Raw genomic sequence first — 15,993 nt, forward strand, 5'->3', positions numbered from 1 at the left:
GTCAGGATGCTTCTGAGCTCCTTACAGATGCTTGTGGCTTCGATGTAACAGATTCTATAATACAACGGATACGAATGGAGGGTAATTGGACTGGGCAGTTACCTGTCAAAAATAAGTCGGGAGAGCGGTTTGTAGTTGTTGCAATCAACACCCCATTCTACGATGATGATGGTAGTTTGATTGGGATCATTTGCGTATCGAGTGATTCGCGTCCCTTTAGAGAAATGCAGGATTCAAGCTATAGTCGGCCTAGAGGTGGTCCCACACCGAAATTTGGTCTTATTCCTCAGCAACCTCTGCAAGACGTGATCGCATCAAAAATATCAAATCTGGTGAGTTTTTCTTCTCAGAGACACCTATGCCCACGGGAAGATAGTATTTTACAATTCTTTTAGTGTAGCCTCCTTTGATTGTTAGAAACACCGAAACAGGCTTCTAAGGTGACGAACAAAGTCAAGTCGAGAATACGTGCCAGTGAGAACAATATGGAACGTGAAAGTGGGAGCGGAGATAGCCAGTATTCTGATCATGGTTTCTCAGATGTCGTTCTCTTTGATCATAGGGAGGACGCTAACTCGAGTGGAGCTAGCACACCTAGAGGAGACATACTCCCCACTTCCTTTGGTGTATTTGCTAAGGAAAATACCATAAGAGATTCTCGTGATGAGGGCGAAGGGAGGACTGGGATCCACAGAGTCATAACTTCAAAGGCAGAGGCATGGATTAGCAAGAAGGGGTTATCATGGCCGTGGAAAGGTAGCGAACGGGAGGGGCCCACACATTTTGGGTGGCCCTGGTCGAATTATGATCAAGAAAATAACTTGGGTCCTCATAGAAGTTCCAACTCTGGTGCAAAGCCAAAAGTTCATATGGGAGAAAGTAACCGACCCGGAAGACCCGGCAACAATGAAGCTTCCGGGTCTTGGTCCTCCTCATGTAATGCTAACAGCACAAGTAGTGTGAGCAGTAATGGAAGTAGCAGTAGTAATGCTATAACTAAAGTTGATGTGGAAACCGACTGTTTAGACTATGAAATCTTGTGGGAAGACTTGACAATTGGAGAACAGATTGGGCAAGGTGAGACCTTTTCCATGACCTTTATATGGTAGTAGAGTAAATGCCTGTTTCGTTCATTTTCATAAATATCCTCATCTTCTTAACCTTTGTAAAAGACACAGTAGATGGTGGAATTGTCACTTTTGCATTTATTTCCCGACCTTTAAGTAAACATATTAAGTTCACCACAAGTTTGCTGATAACTCAAATCAGCTCTTAATAAGAGAATATTATTTCCCTGTGAAGCCCTTAAATGGAATTCTCTGCATTTTGATTGTTCTAGACATTATTTGCTTTTCATTTTCACTAGAATTTCTGATTTCCCATTTCAAGGAAGCATAATGAACTCAAGGACATCTAACAATAATTTTTTTTCTTTCTTGTTTTTCACCACTAATGAATAAACTTAGACAAGGAAGAAAATACCATATAGTACAGAATACAACAATAAATTGTAAGTCTTCCATCTATTTCTGTCTAATGGTTCTATATTACTAGCTGGAAATTTAGGCAAGGCAATGCTCCTATATATATGTCTCCTAATGACTCAATGGTTCCTCGTTCATAACTTGTCTTTTTTATTATGCTTCTCTATCCTGAGATACTCTTCTTATTTATGATATTTTGTTTTTGAATGGCAGGGTCATGTGGGACTGTGTATCATGGTCTGTGGTATGGCTCGGTATGTTCTCTTGCTTTTCCTTTTTGTGACTTGTTTTTTTGAAAGATACCTTTTTGTAACTTTCTAGGAGTAATCATCATAATATATGAATCCAGAAAAAATTATGAGAAGTCATGGTATTCAATTCCCTTTATCCGTATCTGTCAGTTTTATATCTTTGTATCTCTATGTGATGCCATTGTTGTGGGTTGGCATCTTTCTGTAGTTATCATTGTAAGATGTATAAGAATTGGGCTTCATGTCATTAAACAATGTCTGCTTCTTTGCAGGATGTTGCGGTCAAAGTATTTTCTAATCAAGATTATTCAGATGATGTGATACTTTCCTTTAGACAAGAGGTGATTTTCCAAGCCAAGAGTCACATAGTTATTGAAACCATGTTTAATAAATTGGTTTCTGATGTAGTTAGAAATGTCAATTGATAAGAAATTGCTACTGGTTCTTGAGTTCTCCTTTCAAGAATAAGTTTGAAGTGATACAAAGAACATTTTGCTCCTAAAATATATCACGGTGAAATCTTGTCAAGATATGGAGCATATGCGAAAATTTTATTTGCTCTTTTCCTTTAAAATTGGGAATTTAATCTGAAAATAATGGTTGTTTATGAAGGTGTCACTTATGAAGAGAGTACGACATCCAAATGTGATACTCTTTATGGGGGCAGTCACTTCACCACCACGTCTTTGCATTGTTACGGAGTTCCTTCCACGGTTCGTTCTCCACTTATCTTTCTGAAAATTTCACAACAGGGAGAGATCCAAGTCATGTTTTCAAGTATTTTGCATGTAAAAGATGATATAGTTTTCCGAAAATGTCTCGCATAATTCGTATTTGATTAAATTGGTTGGTTTGATATATTTTTTCTATTATTGTACTTGTTGGGCTTACTTTTTATTGGTACTTAATGGGCTTACTTCCTTTTTAAAACAGTGGAAGTTTGTTTCGTTTACTTCAACGGAACACAACTAGATTAGATTGGAGACGACGTGTTCACATGGCTTTAGATATTGTAAGTATGACTGAATTTATTTATGAGAAAATGTCATTTCATTAAAGAAAAAAGATAATAATACTTATAAAGATTGTATGCTAGTACTTATCACACAAATAAGGTATTATATAGTAAATTATAATAGTATTATTATGAACTTATCATGATGATTCTCGGTGCGTGCTATGTAATCTGGCACCCAATCCAACATTATACAAAATGACTCATGTACCATCTTTGGGTATTGGATTTTAATTGTGAGGCTCTGAACCTCTGCATGTGCTTTCCTATTTTTACAAGAGAACATCTATTGCCACACCAACTTTTACTAAGAACATCCCAAGATCTGTGCTAATTCCTTGGTGATTTCATATGAATGGGGTGCTCTTAGCAAAATTTGGTGCAGCAATAGAATCACTCTTTTTACAATCTTAAAAAAAGGCATGTTATAAATACTGTATTATATAGGACAAAATTCTTCTCTTACAGACATGGATTATGTACTTCCTTGTTTTTAACCTTTCTACAGGCTCGGGGCATGACTTATCTTCATCATTGCAACCCACCAATCATTCATCGTGATTTGAAATCTTCAAATTTGCTAGTTGACAAAAAATGGACTGTGAAGGTGTGGCTTTCTTTCTATTAAACATTGTCCATTCGTAATTTCCTTTTTTTCTTATTTCAAGAGACGAAATCATCTTTCTTTTGTTTCATCAGGTTGGTGACTTTGGTCTCTCACGTCTCAAACATGAGACGTTCCTAACAACAAAGACTGGGAGAGGAACGGTATATAATGTTGCCCGTGTCTTAAGTTGCATTCTTTCACCTCTCTTTGATATCTTCGGGATATTGATTGGTGATCATGATCCAAATCTTCCTACTGTTAACCACTAAATTGTTTTCCTGTTTAGCCACAATGGATGGCTCCAGAAGTTCTTCGCAACGAGCCTTCAGATGAGAAGTAGGTTCTAATACTTTGTTCAAATTTTTTTTTTTTTTTTGTTGGGTTGGGGGGGTTGATTTAAGTTCTCCTTTTCTTGGTAGAACCTCATAATTCACCAAACACTTTTCTCTTGCTATGTGGAAACATTAGGTCTGATGTATACAGCTATGGAGTAATACTATGGGAACTTGTCACTGAGAAAATTCCTTGGGATAATCTCAATTCAATGCAGGTATCCTTCTCTTTGGTAGATCATAGTTTACGTAGTTAGTTATCTCTTTATACTTATTATAATGGAAGAAATTCCCTCCATTCAATAACACTCAATCCACCTTAGTTACATAAGTTGATTGTGGTGGTTAACAAATAAAGGTTTTCTCTTACACAACATGGTATCCCTATTTAATATTTGTAGTTTTTTCAGCACAAATGTTCAAACACTGTGTCTCACTCCTGATTTTATGAAGCATATGCTAAAAGTCTAAAATTAGCAGGAAATGTTGTTTATATGCAATCACACAACAGCCTATGCAGTTGCATATTATCCAATTTTTATTTTTTTGTATTTTTTTTTTAAATTGGGAAAAAAGTTAATTAAAAATAGAAAAATCTACAATTATTATACTACTTTTAGAAAAAAAATATTATAGTATTTTATTTTCAGTTACATTATGATTCATTGTATTTGTAGGTTTACCAAGTTTGAAAAATAAAAAAAAATTCAAAAAAAATTCATAAGAGTTAGAAAAATAAAGTAAACTTTTAATTCTTCGTTGTTACAAAAAATCTTTCAATCTTACTTCTTGAATCTTGAATCTTCTTCTTAAGCTTGATGTAGATGATTTAAGGAGTAAAAGACAGAGAATGTAGTTAGATTGCCAAAACTAAAAAAAAAGTTTTTTTTTTGAAGGGAGCTAAAACGGGAGTAGAATTGATTTAAAAATGAGAATAAAAACATATTAAGAGTGTTGTAAGATTGTGGAAGTGATGATGATAGGTATTTATAAAATGAATTGTAAGTGTTTGCTCAAATATAAATTTTGACCATTGGACAAATATACCATCACATACATTTATGTATGCCATGACATAATGATGACTTCATCGCATATGCCTTCTTGGCATATGCGACTTTATTCCCCAAAATATCATATGTGCATACGCGGTTGCATTTGACAACAATGGCCGGAAAAGATTTTATATCATAGGCATTTGCATTGTGTGAAACATGAAATATATGTTAACAATTTGTGTTGGATTCCTTAGGTGATTGGAGCTGTAGGTTTTATGAACCAACGGCTAGAGATCCCAAATGATTTAGACCCACAGTGGGTGTCGATAATTGAGAGCTGCTGGCACAGGTGCTTATCTCTGCTAATAACTTAAATCATTATGAATTTTCTCTTCATACCACCCATGATTTAAGCTAGAATCTGATCTTATTATCTGATTGAATGATCTTAGGGAAATAGAAATCATAATAAATACTATATCTATAACATATGAGATATACTTGGATATTTCAGTGAGTTGAACCCACCCCTGCATATTTCACCGAATTCTAGATTTATCACATTCTTTTAAAACGGTAGAAACATTAAATTAGAATATTCAAGGAATGTTTAAAAATTAGATGGCTAGGATCATTGTGCAGAGCTCGATTTTCTACGTAAGATTAAAGTATTGATAATTTAGGTGTTTTTTTTGTATGATTATCCTGATGTAAGTGAAAGGAACACATGTATTTCTTGGTGAACACCTATTTCAGCCCATTAATCTGATCTTATGGTTTTAATTTGTAATCTGACAAAACAGTGAGTCACAGCGCCGACCAACGTTCCAGGAACTTTTAGAAAGGTTTAAAGATCTACAGAGACAATATAACCTTCAATTCCAGGCAAGCCGGTCTGCCCATGGAGAAACCGTGCAAGGACTATCCTAGGCTTGTTTTGTTTTAGTGATAGCAGCATAAGATGAATTGAACCTCAAGTGCATGGCATGGTATGGTGCCTGCTAGGCTTTTTGTATATCTTTTGTGTTTTGGTTCTGTTTAAGTTTGAAATGTGGTTAGAAATGTTCTTTTCTTTCAAAAAAGGAAAAATATATTAAATTCCTAAACCTTCACCATAAATATATATTTTTGGGAAGGACTTATTCTAGATGGCACTAACTTGTAAAACTTCACAAAGGTTTCATGAGTATCAAAGATAACTTATCTAAATTTTTCAATGGGATTGTGATCAATTTCGATGATTGTGAATGGAGAATGATATATTCAATATTTCTAAGATCCAGATGTAATTTTTGATCAATCTTAACGATTAGTGACAACAAATAGTAAATGGAGAATGAAAGATTCATAATTTTGAATATTTTGTTGCAAGTTTGATCTATATGTCTATTGGATCATGTAAAATGGATGGCATTGAAGCAATGTAAAAAATGTTGTAACAAATATATATTGTAAAAGGGCCGTGACATGCCCCAATGCTCCCTGATGTGGCATGGACTAGAACCATAGATCCTTTCCTTGGGATACACAACTGCACATTTCCAGATGTCACATCGGGGGGGGGGGGAATGGGAGTGTATCTCAGAGGGGGGACATTAGAAAATCATTATTCATTGTAAAAATAAAAATGGATGGTTCTCTCCAATGTATCAAGTCTATTGGACCAAATTGATTCAATTCTAATTAAACATGAATTATTAACTAATAAGAATTTTATTTAAAGTCTTCAATTGTTTTAGGAATTGTCATATAATGGTAGGAAAAAAAAAAAAACCCCCCAAGCCCTTGGATTATCCAAAATCATGCAGAGGAAGATTTCTAAAATACTGGATCCATAACACAAACTAAATAAATGTAAATGCTGATCGATTTCAGTCAGTTATTCTACAGGTTGGTTTTCAATCCAACCATCATGGTTGATGAACGATGACCCTATAAAGTGTTTGATTTCAGCCCAACTGAGTTTCCTTTCCCAATTAACGCGCTTCGAAGTGTTTGAACCAGCTCCAGTGCAACCCACTTCTGCATAAAATATATTTTTCCTGAAAAAAAAAAAAAGAAGAAATTATTTGGCCTAGTAGGCGAATTTAAATATGTTGGAATAAATAATTGAATCATTCATGCAAATATTTGAGGGGAAAATTTTGCAGTTGTAGTAAATCTTACTCTTGGCCTTGATAATCCCACGCACTCCATCCCAAAGGATGGACGATTCCTGTAAGAAGTGACTTGTAAAATATGACCCTTGAATATGGTCCCCATGCTCTACCAAGATAGGATGGACCAGTTCCAATCACATTGCACATTTTAAACACAAAACCAGTAGGTTCATCCTCGCTGTTTCGATGTTGAGCTGTTATATATCCACCACGAGTGCCCGCCTTAACACTCAATTCACATTGCTAGTCCAGAAATTTCCAATTCGGTACAAAATAATCATAATCGAGTATAAAACATATAAAAACAATTACGAAAAAATGGATAAAAGTATTCATATTTTCATGGAATTGGATACAATTTTTTATCGTAAATTTTTTTTAAAATCTGCAAATAGCACCCCAAAATGAAATATAAACAAATTTTATTCTCTACCTGATAAACTGACTGCCCATTTCCCATGATGAAGTCAACAAATCCTTCAATGTAACAATTGTAGAAAAAATGGCGGCCGAGTGCATCATAGAGTGTATCTTGGAGGCCGACGAAAGCACAATTATAAAAGGAATTCTTATCTCCTTGTATCACAGCAGCAACTGCAGGCTTTTGTATGTTATTTTGATTAAATGAATTCTGTGGAAGCACAAGTCAGTGATGAGTTTATACAAATTAGTTAATCACAAAGTTGAGCTAAAAATAAAATATGTACAGTTTGAGAATGAGGGAAATATAGGAAAAAGTGAATATGATATTATTCAAAAGAAATCACTTTCTTTTAAGTTTGATAATTGGATTTCAATTGTTTTAACTAGGGGTGAAGCTTGGTTGGGTTTGAGGCCAAATCAAGATCGAACTGATCTAGGTCGATTCCATTAAATGAGAATTGGAATCGAACCAAATTACCATAAAACCAAATCGACTTGAACCGAGCTAAGGTCGGTTAGGCTCGGTTCTAAGGGTTGCCAATATCATAAAAGCCTAATAAAAATAAATAAATGTGAATGTGAAATCACTTATAATGAGTCATTAATCTATCCATCAATAATAAAAAAAAAAATCATTAATATATCCATTAAAAAAAAAGTCAATAGCTTTTCCATCAATCAAACAAAGTCAATAATCCATCCGTCCAAAAAATGTCATTAATCTATCCATATAAAATACTTGATTTATTCATAAAAAAAATAGGTATAATTTATTAAATAGATTAATAATATTTATTTATAATTTTATTAATATATGGATTTGGGTCTCGGTTTGGTTCGGTTCTATTCAAGGCATGAACCACAAACCAAACCAAATTGGTCAGTTCTCTATTTTGTTAACCTGGAACCAAATCAATCCAAAGCCCTCGATTTGGTTCGATTCTCAGCTTTAACTGGACCAAGTTGCACCCTTAGTTTTAATAGTCAGTTTAGGTGTTTTTCCATGAGTCAATGGCCAAATCTTGAGTGTTAAAACATTGAAATCGAACAGTAGAATAAAGCATGTATCCCGATGATTATATAAAAATATATCAATAATAAGATAGAAAAACAATTAATTATGAGCTAGTATACGCAAAGTTACGTATTTTCTCTTGTTCTAATTAATCCAAGTATTGCAATTAATATAGCAAAAAAAAAAAATAAAAATCAGAAGGAACAATTAAAGAATATCTTAATTCCTTAACCTTGAAAGTAATTCGTTTAGCCACAAAATTGTCTGCCTCCACATTGATAGTACCATTCCATAAATTCACACTAGTATTACAATTTATCACTGTCCCGGTTCTACTCTGTCCTTCTAAGATGATATATGGCTTGGTTTTGGGGATGATTACTGTTTCCCTGCATCGATAAAACACAATTAATTTAATTAAATCAACTTTATAAAATTTCTTATACTACTCTTCAAAAAAAAAAAAAAAAAAAAAAAGATGATCGATTAATAATATATATTTTACCAATAAATTGCGGCTACTAGGTAGATTTTGATCCACTTTGTATTATTTTCGGGGACTCCTTTATCGATGGCTTCTTGAATTTTGGTGAAATCTCCTCTACCTGAGGGAGTGACATATATTGTCTTTGAAATGGGAGGTGAAGCTGCAATGACTAATCTCAATTCTTCAAAGCATGAAAACAAAGCAATGGAAATGAATATAAATAGTTGGAAAGTCTGCATGTTGTGAAGAACTCTAAACCCCCAAGAAAAAGATTTCAGTTTAATAGTTAATTTAGATTAAAAAAAAAAAAAAATTGGGTAAGGAGGCCAAATTACTTAATGGAGTTAATGGAATTATTCTAATTTTAAGGAATTACTAATAATAACTAATTTAAAGGAGCGAAAAATAGAATGATGAGATGGTTTTTCTAAAGAAGGTTATGAATATAAATTATAATGTGATTATAGAGATGAGGTTATCCCATAATGGAAGCCTTTGGTGCCTTTCCTTTTAAAACACTTAGAGTGGGCATCTCTGGAGATTACGTTTGAAAATTTTAAATAAAAATAGAAACTAAAGCTGGCTCTACCTGCTTCATGACAGCACTGGTGGTATGGGTACCGCAAGATGATGTATTAGGATTGTAACTTGTAAAAGAGTTGGGTTGACCCATCGAATCCAGCTCCAAATGGGTTTAAACAGGGTCATCCCTAATGGGTCTATTTCAAGCCATTTACAACCATTTATTGGATGGGCTTCCCTCAGTTTTTGGTATTTTTTTCTTTTTTGTTTGTTTGTTGAAGGAATGACTTTATGCCCCGATGGAGGCTGGTCCACCTTGTGTTATGATTGTAAAGGGTCGGATCCTGTTTAGTTGAACTGATTGGGGTATGGATCAGACTTGAAGTATGTTTGAACCACTTGGGTAATTGAGTTTGGATCGGGTCAGACTATTTCCTTTTCTAATCCTTAGGATCAAATATTTTTGGTTCCTACATCTTTCTTCACACCAATCCACAATTTATTTCTAATAACCCAATTGATTCAAATTTCATCACTCATCTATTCTTGGTTTTTTTTTTTTACATCATCTTTTATTTCAATTGTTATAACTCTTAAGCAGCCTTAGTTACTAAAGGATGCTATGTTCTTCCTAAAAAAATATGAAAATAAATATAAATATAAATTGGAGGGCCTATGTGATGCTCAAGGAAAATTATTTTTCTTGGAAAATGCAATTTTGAGGTGTTAGATTATTGAATTGGTTTAAAAACTTCTTAAAAAGTTTTTTACATTTTTTTTTTTTTGTTTTGTTTTTTTAATTTTTGCATTTAATGTGAAACCAAGCAATTGCAAGCTTTTACCATGATTTTATGAAGGGTTTATCAAGCATTGCAATCACAAACACCACAAAAGACAAGAAATGCGAAAGACAAAAAATGCAAAGTTTTGCGTTTCTTGTCTTTCGCAGAATACCAAACAGGGCCTAAAATTGTGGTATGACTACAAAGTAAAATTACTTTTATACTTTTACATAAAAAGGGAAAAATTACTAAAAGAGAGTTAAATATTCTAATATTTGTAAAAAAATCTATTTTTTTAAAAATTATCAAAAATGAATTAAGTTGCTGAACAATCTTAATAACTTGTTGGATTTTAAAAGCAAGTTATTATTGCATGTTCTTCATAAGGTGGTTCTAAGTACATGAAAATGAGAATGAAACCAGAATTTAAAGAAGTGCATATTGTTCAAATAAATAAGTGAATATTATTGCACTATAAAATAAAATTTGAGCCTCCAACATTCTACTATTGCAATGGTGATGTTACATTAAATATTAATCTTATGCTTGTGGAATTGTTCGATCTGTTTACTTCTCAAACATATGAATCTAGGGATTTTCAAGAATTTATTTACGATTAAAATAATATTTTTTACTTTCACATTAATGGGTGCTAAGGTAGACAAAGAATTGGTCAATATGAAAAATGATGTATATACTTTCAAAATTCAAGAGCAGATCTATCATCATATCCCCACCTTGATGCCAAATGATGGACATGCTAGGTTTCGTCAATTATATTTCTATGATAATTAAAATTTGGTGATAAATAGAATTCATCTTCTTAATTAAAAACAAATTTGCAGGGTCAAATTTTTTATAAGTGTAGTATAGTCATATTATATCGGAGACTTTATAGGTTCGACAAAATAAATGTTTTGCCCTTTGTTAATGGGGCGATTCATTTTAAGATTCAAAACTTATAGATATAAACAAATAGCTAGGTACAATGGGGGCTAAGCCAAGGCACATTTTCATTGTGTCAATATTATTGAGAAGTTTGAGGGAGTATCTGACGAAATAAGAAAAAGAAGATTGGGATGAACTCGGTTCACGTTGCTGCATGAAACCAAATACTAATACTAATGGTTGGTAAATGACTACATTGACCCAAATTTATTTATATATTTCAATCAATAAATCCATTTTTAATTATATCATCACTAACCCAACGATAGCACTAAATCCAAATCTATGGTATCATCACCAATAGAACTTGGCTCTCTATCTTAAACCCCTATATATAATGAAAATACCTAAAACATAAAAGGATCTATGAAACCTAACAATTTAATTCAGATGGAGACAGAGTTTAGGCATCTATTGCCAAGGGTTGTCCTCCAATCCAACCATCACTGTCAATGTAATTGGGGCCTGTAAGACTATTTATCTCATCGAGACTGAGTTTCTTTTCCCATTTAACACGCTTCGAAGTTTTTGAACCTGGTCCGTTGCAATCCACTTCTGCATAAATAATATTGGCCCTATAAAGAAAGTTGAGCAAACAAGAACAAAAGAAGTATATATTAGAGAAATAATGCATGAAGAAGATAAAAATGATCGAAAATACATAAACGGATAGTTTTGTTTGCCTACCCGGATAAATTTTACAATCTATGTAAATATTTTTGTATTAAATTTTCATTTAATGGAATGATTGTTAAAGGCTTGAAAATCTTACACTTCGTCCTTGTAGTTCCAAGCGTCCCATCCCTCAGGAGCCACTATGTTAGACAATGTTGTCTTGTAAAATACAACTCTTGAGTAAGGTCCCCATGGTCTACCAAGATAGGTTGGGCCAGTTCCAACCACAGTGCCAGATTTAAACACAAAACCAGTTGGTTCATCAGCTCTAGCTCTATTTTGAGCTGTTATATAACCACCTCCAGTAACATTTATCAGGCAGTCCTATACATAGTTCCAAAAAACGAAAAATTAGATTAAAAATTAAAATTTTAGTCCAACCTTCTGAGAGCCAGAAAATTATTTTAAAATTTTGAAATATTGTTTGATTTAGGAAATTTTATTCTCCACCTGATAGACTGACTGGCCATTGCCCATGATGAAATCAACAAGGCCTTCGATATAACAACTATGGAAGTAATGGCGTCCAGTTAGGTCATACAACGTGTCTTGAACGCTTACGAAACCACACTTGTAGAAAGAATTCTTGTCTCCTTTTATGAGAGCAGCAACTGCAGGTTTCACACTCATTGTTCCATCATCTGGATTTAGAATTGCGTGATTAAATGTATTCTGCAGAATGACCCAGCCATCCCCGAGTTAATATAAGTTGATCATGGAAGATGCATGAACACATACTAATTCAAAAAATGTGTTAAATGGGCAACAAAGAAAAGAATAAATTCAATGTGTTATATATTTCTCTCATTCGGGAGAAAAATCAAGACAGTCGCCACAACGTGAAAACAGTGGTAAATTCGACGCGACTTGTTTAAACACTACGTGAAAAAAATGGCTAAATTTGATGGATCTTGACATCGAATTTACCCCTTTTTTCACATAGTGGTCTCAACGGAAACAGTCTAAAACATTCAATTTGTTGTTCTGGCCTAGCTGAAATCAGAATGTCTCAATGAAATATTTCATAATTGTACGAAATCTTAAACCATAGAATCAAAGCTAATTAAAATACAAAGACATAGATAAATTATTAATTTAAATTAACCTTGAAAGTAATGCTTTTCGCCTTAAAATTGTCGGCCTCCACAGTGAAGGTAGAATTCCATAAATTGACGCTGGTACTATATTGGACGGTTGTAGTACTGTTGCCTTCACCTTCCAAGAAAATGTATGGTTTGTTTTGGGGGATGGTAACATCTCCACTGCATGCGTCAAAGACAATTGATATTAAAAATTAAATCTTTATAAGAGTTTGTCTATTATTTATTATTAGGCATTTAGGCTGATTTAGTACCAAAACAAGAACTGAAGTAGGTTTGGTTTGGATCCAACCCAAACCGAAATACCAAGATCCAACCCAAATCAAAATAAGGTTGGTTTGGTTTGGATCGGTTCGGTTCTATGGATTGTCAATATTCTATAACTTTTCTTGGAAGTAACATATTTTTAATTGAAAAAAAATATATATAATAAACATAAAATTTCATATGATAAGTCATTAACCTATGCATAAAAAAATAAATCACTAATCTATGCCCTAACAACTAAAATAATTCATAATAGTTAATGTATATGTATTTCTTACATAAAGGTTTGGTTTGGTTCTATACAAGCCTTGATCTGAGAACCAAACCAAATTGATTGGTTCTCTATTTTCTTAACCCAAAATCAAACCGCAACTTGTTCCAAATGAACCGAACCAAACCAATCATAAGCTATCAATTTTATTCAATTCTCAGTTTGAACCGGACCAATTAAGTTGCACCCCTATTAGATCCATAACTTACTTCGTTTGACACATTGAAAAGCAACTCCAAGGTCTTGGCTTCAATTATAGGTTACCCATAAAAAATAGGCGGATTTTGAACCCACGTCGTGGTAAGAAAAAATGACTAATTTAGTAAGAAAAAATCTCATACTAATGATCCAACAGGTTATATATATCTTTTAATTTTTGTTAAGAGTATAATTTTAGATTTACCTATAAGAACCGGCTTGGATGTAGATATGGACCCAATTAGTATTGTTTATTGGCACTCCCTTATCGATGGCGTCTTGAATTGTACTGAAATCTCCCTTACCTGAGGAGGAAACAATTATTTTCTTTGAAGCTTGAGATGCAATTTCATTGCTTAATGCCTGCTTCTCTCCAAAACTTGAAAAAATAACAATGGAAATGAAGATGAACAATTGAAAAACCTCCATGGTTGCAATTCTAAAGGACACCCCAACAAGATATTAGAAATAGGCAAATTCACCTCAACATTTGGGTAAATTAAGTACCTGCGACAGGTAGATTTTTTGAATCTTTTTTAATTAAATGATAGATCTTTATTATTTAGTGAATTGGACATGCCTCCCTAGATTTTAAAAATTATTATTTCCTCCCTCAATCATTTACTTTTGACCAAATTTTATTCAAAGTGACAAAGGTATATAAAAAAGTTAATTTTTATTTATTCATTCTTGGGTGAGCAGTCGCATTTTTTTTTTTATAACATTAAGTTGCATGGACATGTTGTGGGAGGAAAATGAGTGTAAACTAATTTTAATTTAATTATTTTAAAAAAGGAAGCAGTAGTGAGATTCTGAAATAACAGATTGCGCGCATGGGATAAAGAATTCTTGGAACAGTTCTCTTCTTTCTCTTTAAACCAATGCTTTACAAATTGGAAGTTTTGTAAGTGTAGTATATATATAGGGTCACGATCCGCGTACACATATATCTACTCACATATTTACAACGTGTTTTCTCCTATGTGGACTAAATTTTTTAGATTGAGTTGATTTTTGGTGAGGATGATCTCTATGATGGGTTTAGAAATTTTAAAATTAGCTGATTTTTGGTGAGGATTCCGAAACTTTTTGCCCACATAAAACAAAACACATGCATTGTAGATATATGTGTACACGGATCCTGACTCATATATATATATATATATATATATATAGGGTCCCTTTCAGCAACAAACATTTTGGCAAAACATTTTTCAAAAACATGGGTTAGAGGTTTTGGAATGGCCTGATTTTTTGTGAGGATGATCTCTACGGTGAGGAGATCATCTTCACCAAAAATCAACCCATTCCAAAACTTCTAGCCCCATGTTTACAAGTTGAAAAATCGTGGACCGTCCATTTTTTGTAAACCATTTTTGATGGGGTTAGAAGTTTTGGAATTGGCTGATTTTTGGTGATGACGATCTCCTCACCGTAGAGATCATCCTCACCAAAAATCAGCCCATTCCAAAACCTCTAACCCATGTTTTGAAAAATGTTTTGCCAAAATGTTTGTTGCTGAACATTTCCCATATATATATATATATATATATATGGGAAATGTTCAGCAACAAACATTTTGGCAAAACATTTTTCAAAACATGGGTTAGAGGTTTTGGAATGGGCTGATTTTTGGTGAGGATGATCTCTACGGTGAGGAGATCGTCATCCCCAAAAATCAGCCCATTCCAAAACTTCTAACCCCATCAAAAATGGTTTACAAAAAATGGACGGTCCACGATTTTTCAACTTGTAAACTGGGGCTAGAAGTTTTGGAATGGGCTGATTTTTGGTGAGGATGATCTCCTCACCGTAGAGATCATCCTCACTAAAAATCAGGCCATTCCAAAACCTCTAACCCACGTTTTGAAAAATGTTTTTGCCAAAATGTTTGTTGCTGAACGGGACCCATATATATATATATATATATATATATATATATATATATATATATATATATATATATATATATATAGGATCCCGTTCAATGGCCAACAGTTTGGCAAACATTTTGGCAAACACTTTTTCAAAACATGGGTTAGAGGTCTTGGAATGGGCTGATTTTTTGTGAGGATGATCTCCTTTGGTGAGGATGATCTCTACGGTGAGGAGATCATCCTCACCAAAAATCAGCTCATTCCAAAACTTCTAACCCCAGTTTACAAGTTGAAAAATCGTGGACCATCCATTTTTTGTAAATCATTTTTGATGGGGTTAGAAGTTTTGGAATAGGCTGATTTCTGGTGATGATGATCTCCTCACCGTTGAGATCATCCCCACCAAAAATCATCCCATTCCAAGACCTTTAACCCATGTTTTGAAAAATGTGTTTGCCAAACTGTTGGCCATTGAACGCTACCCATATATATATATAGGGGACGGTTCAGCAACCCTAAAGTTTGCCAAGTTTGGTGCCAAACATTTTTCAAAATATGGGTTAGAAGCTTTGGAATGAGCTG

At 33.6% G+C, this 15,993-nt stretch overlaps 3 protein-coding genes across 3 annotated transcripts; 1 reads left to right on the forward strand and 2 right to left on the reverse strand.

The window, feature by feature from the left end:
* Positions 1–6: 6 nt before the first annotated feature.
* LOC147396153 (serine/threonine-protein kinase STY17-like) lies at positions 7–5,904 on the forward strand. Its single transcript, XM_086451400.1, has 12 exons — positions 7–332; positions 432–1,077; positions 1,698–1,738; positions 2,008–2,076; positions 2,348–2,448; positions 2,669–2,747; positions 3,259–3,357; positions 3,450–3,518; positions 3,644–3,693; positions 3,826–3,907; positions 4,942–5,036; positions 5,491–5,904. The coding sequence occupies exons 1-12, from the start codon at positions 75–77 to the stop codon at positions 5,615–5,617; spliced, it is 1,716 nt and encodes a 571-aa protein (XP_086307526.1). The 5' UTR covers positions 7–74; the 3' UTR covers positions 5,618–5,904.
* A 506-nt stretch (positions 5,905–6,410) lies between these two features.
* LOC147396154 (putative pectinesterase 55) lies at positions 6,411–9,043 on the reverse strand. Its single transcript, XM_086451134.1, has 5 exons — positions 8,790–9,043; positions 8,517–8,673; positions 7,280–7,477; positions 6,854–7,089; positions 6,411–6,729 (listed from the first exon to the last, which is right to left on the reverse strand). Exons 1-5 carry the CDS (start codon positions 9,008–9,010, stop codon positions 6,567–6,569), a joined length of 975 nt encoding a protein of 324 aa, XP_086307260.1. The 5' UTR covers positions 9,011–9,043; the 3' UTR covers positions 6,411–6,566.
* Positions 9,044–11,258: 2,215 nt separating this feature from the next.
* On the reverse strand, positions 11,259–13,989 carry LOC147396155 (putative pectinesterase 55). The gene is made up of 5 exons (XM_086452026.1): positions 13,740–13,989; positions 12,804–12,960; positions 12,149–12,370; positions 11,796–12,022; positions 11,259–11,598 (listed from the first exon to the last, which is right to left on the reverse strand). The coding sequence occupies exons 1-5, from the start codon at positions 13,961–13,963 to the stop codon at positions 11,427–11,429; spliced, it is 1,002 nt and encodes a 333-aa protein (XP_086308152.1). The 5' UTR covers positions 13,964–13,989; the 3' UTR covers positions 11,259–11,426.
* Positions 13,990–15,993: the final 2,004 nt, after the last annotated feature.

Source organism: Akebia trifoliata, chromosome 8 (genome assembly GCF_017979445.1).
Source record: "Akebia trifoliata isolate Shusen 1 chromosome 8, ASM1797944v1, whole genome shotgun sequence".
Classification (NCBI taxonomy): domain Eukaryota; kingdom Viridiplantae; phylum Streptophyta; class Magnoliopsida; order Ranunculales; family Lardizabalaceae; genus Akebia; species Akebia trifoliata.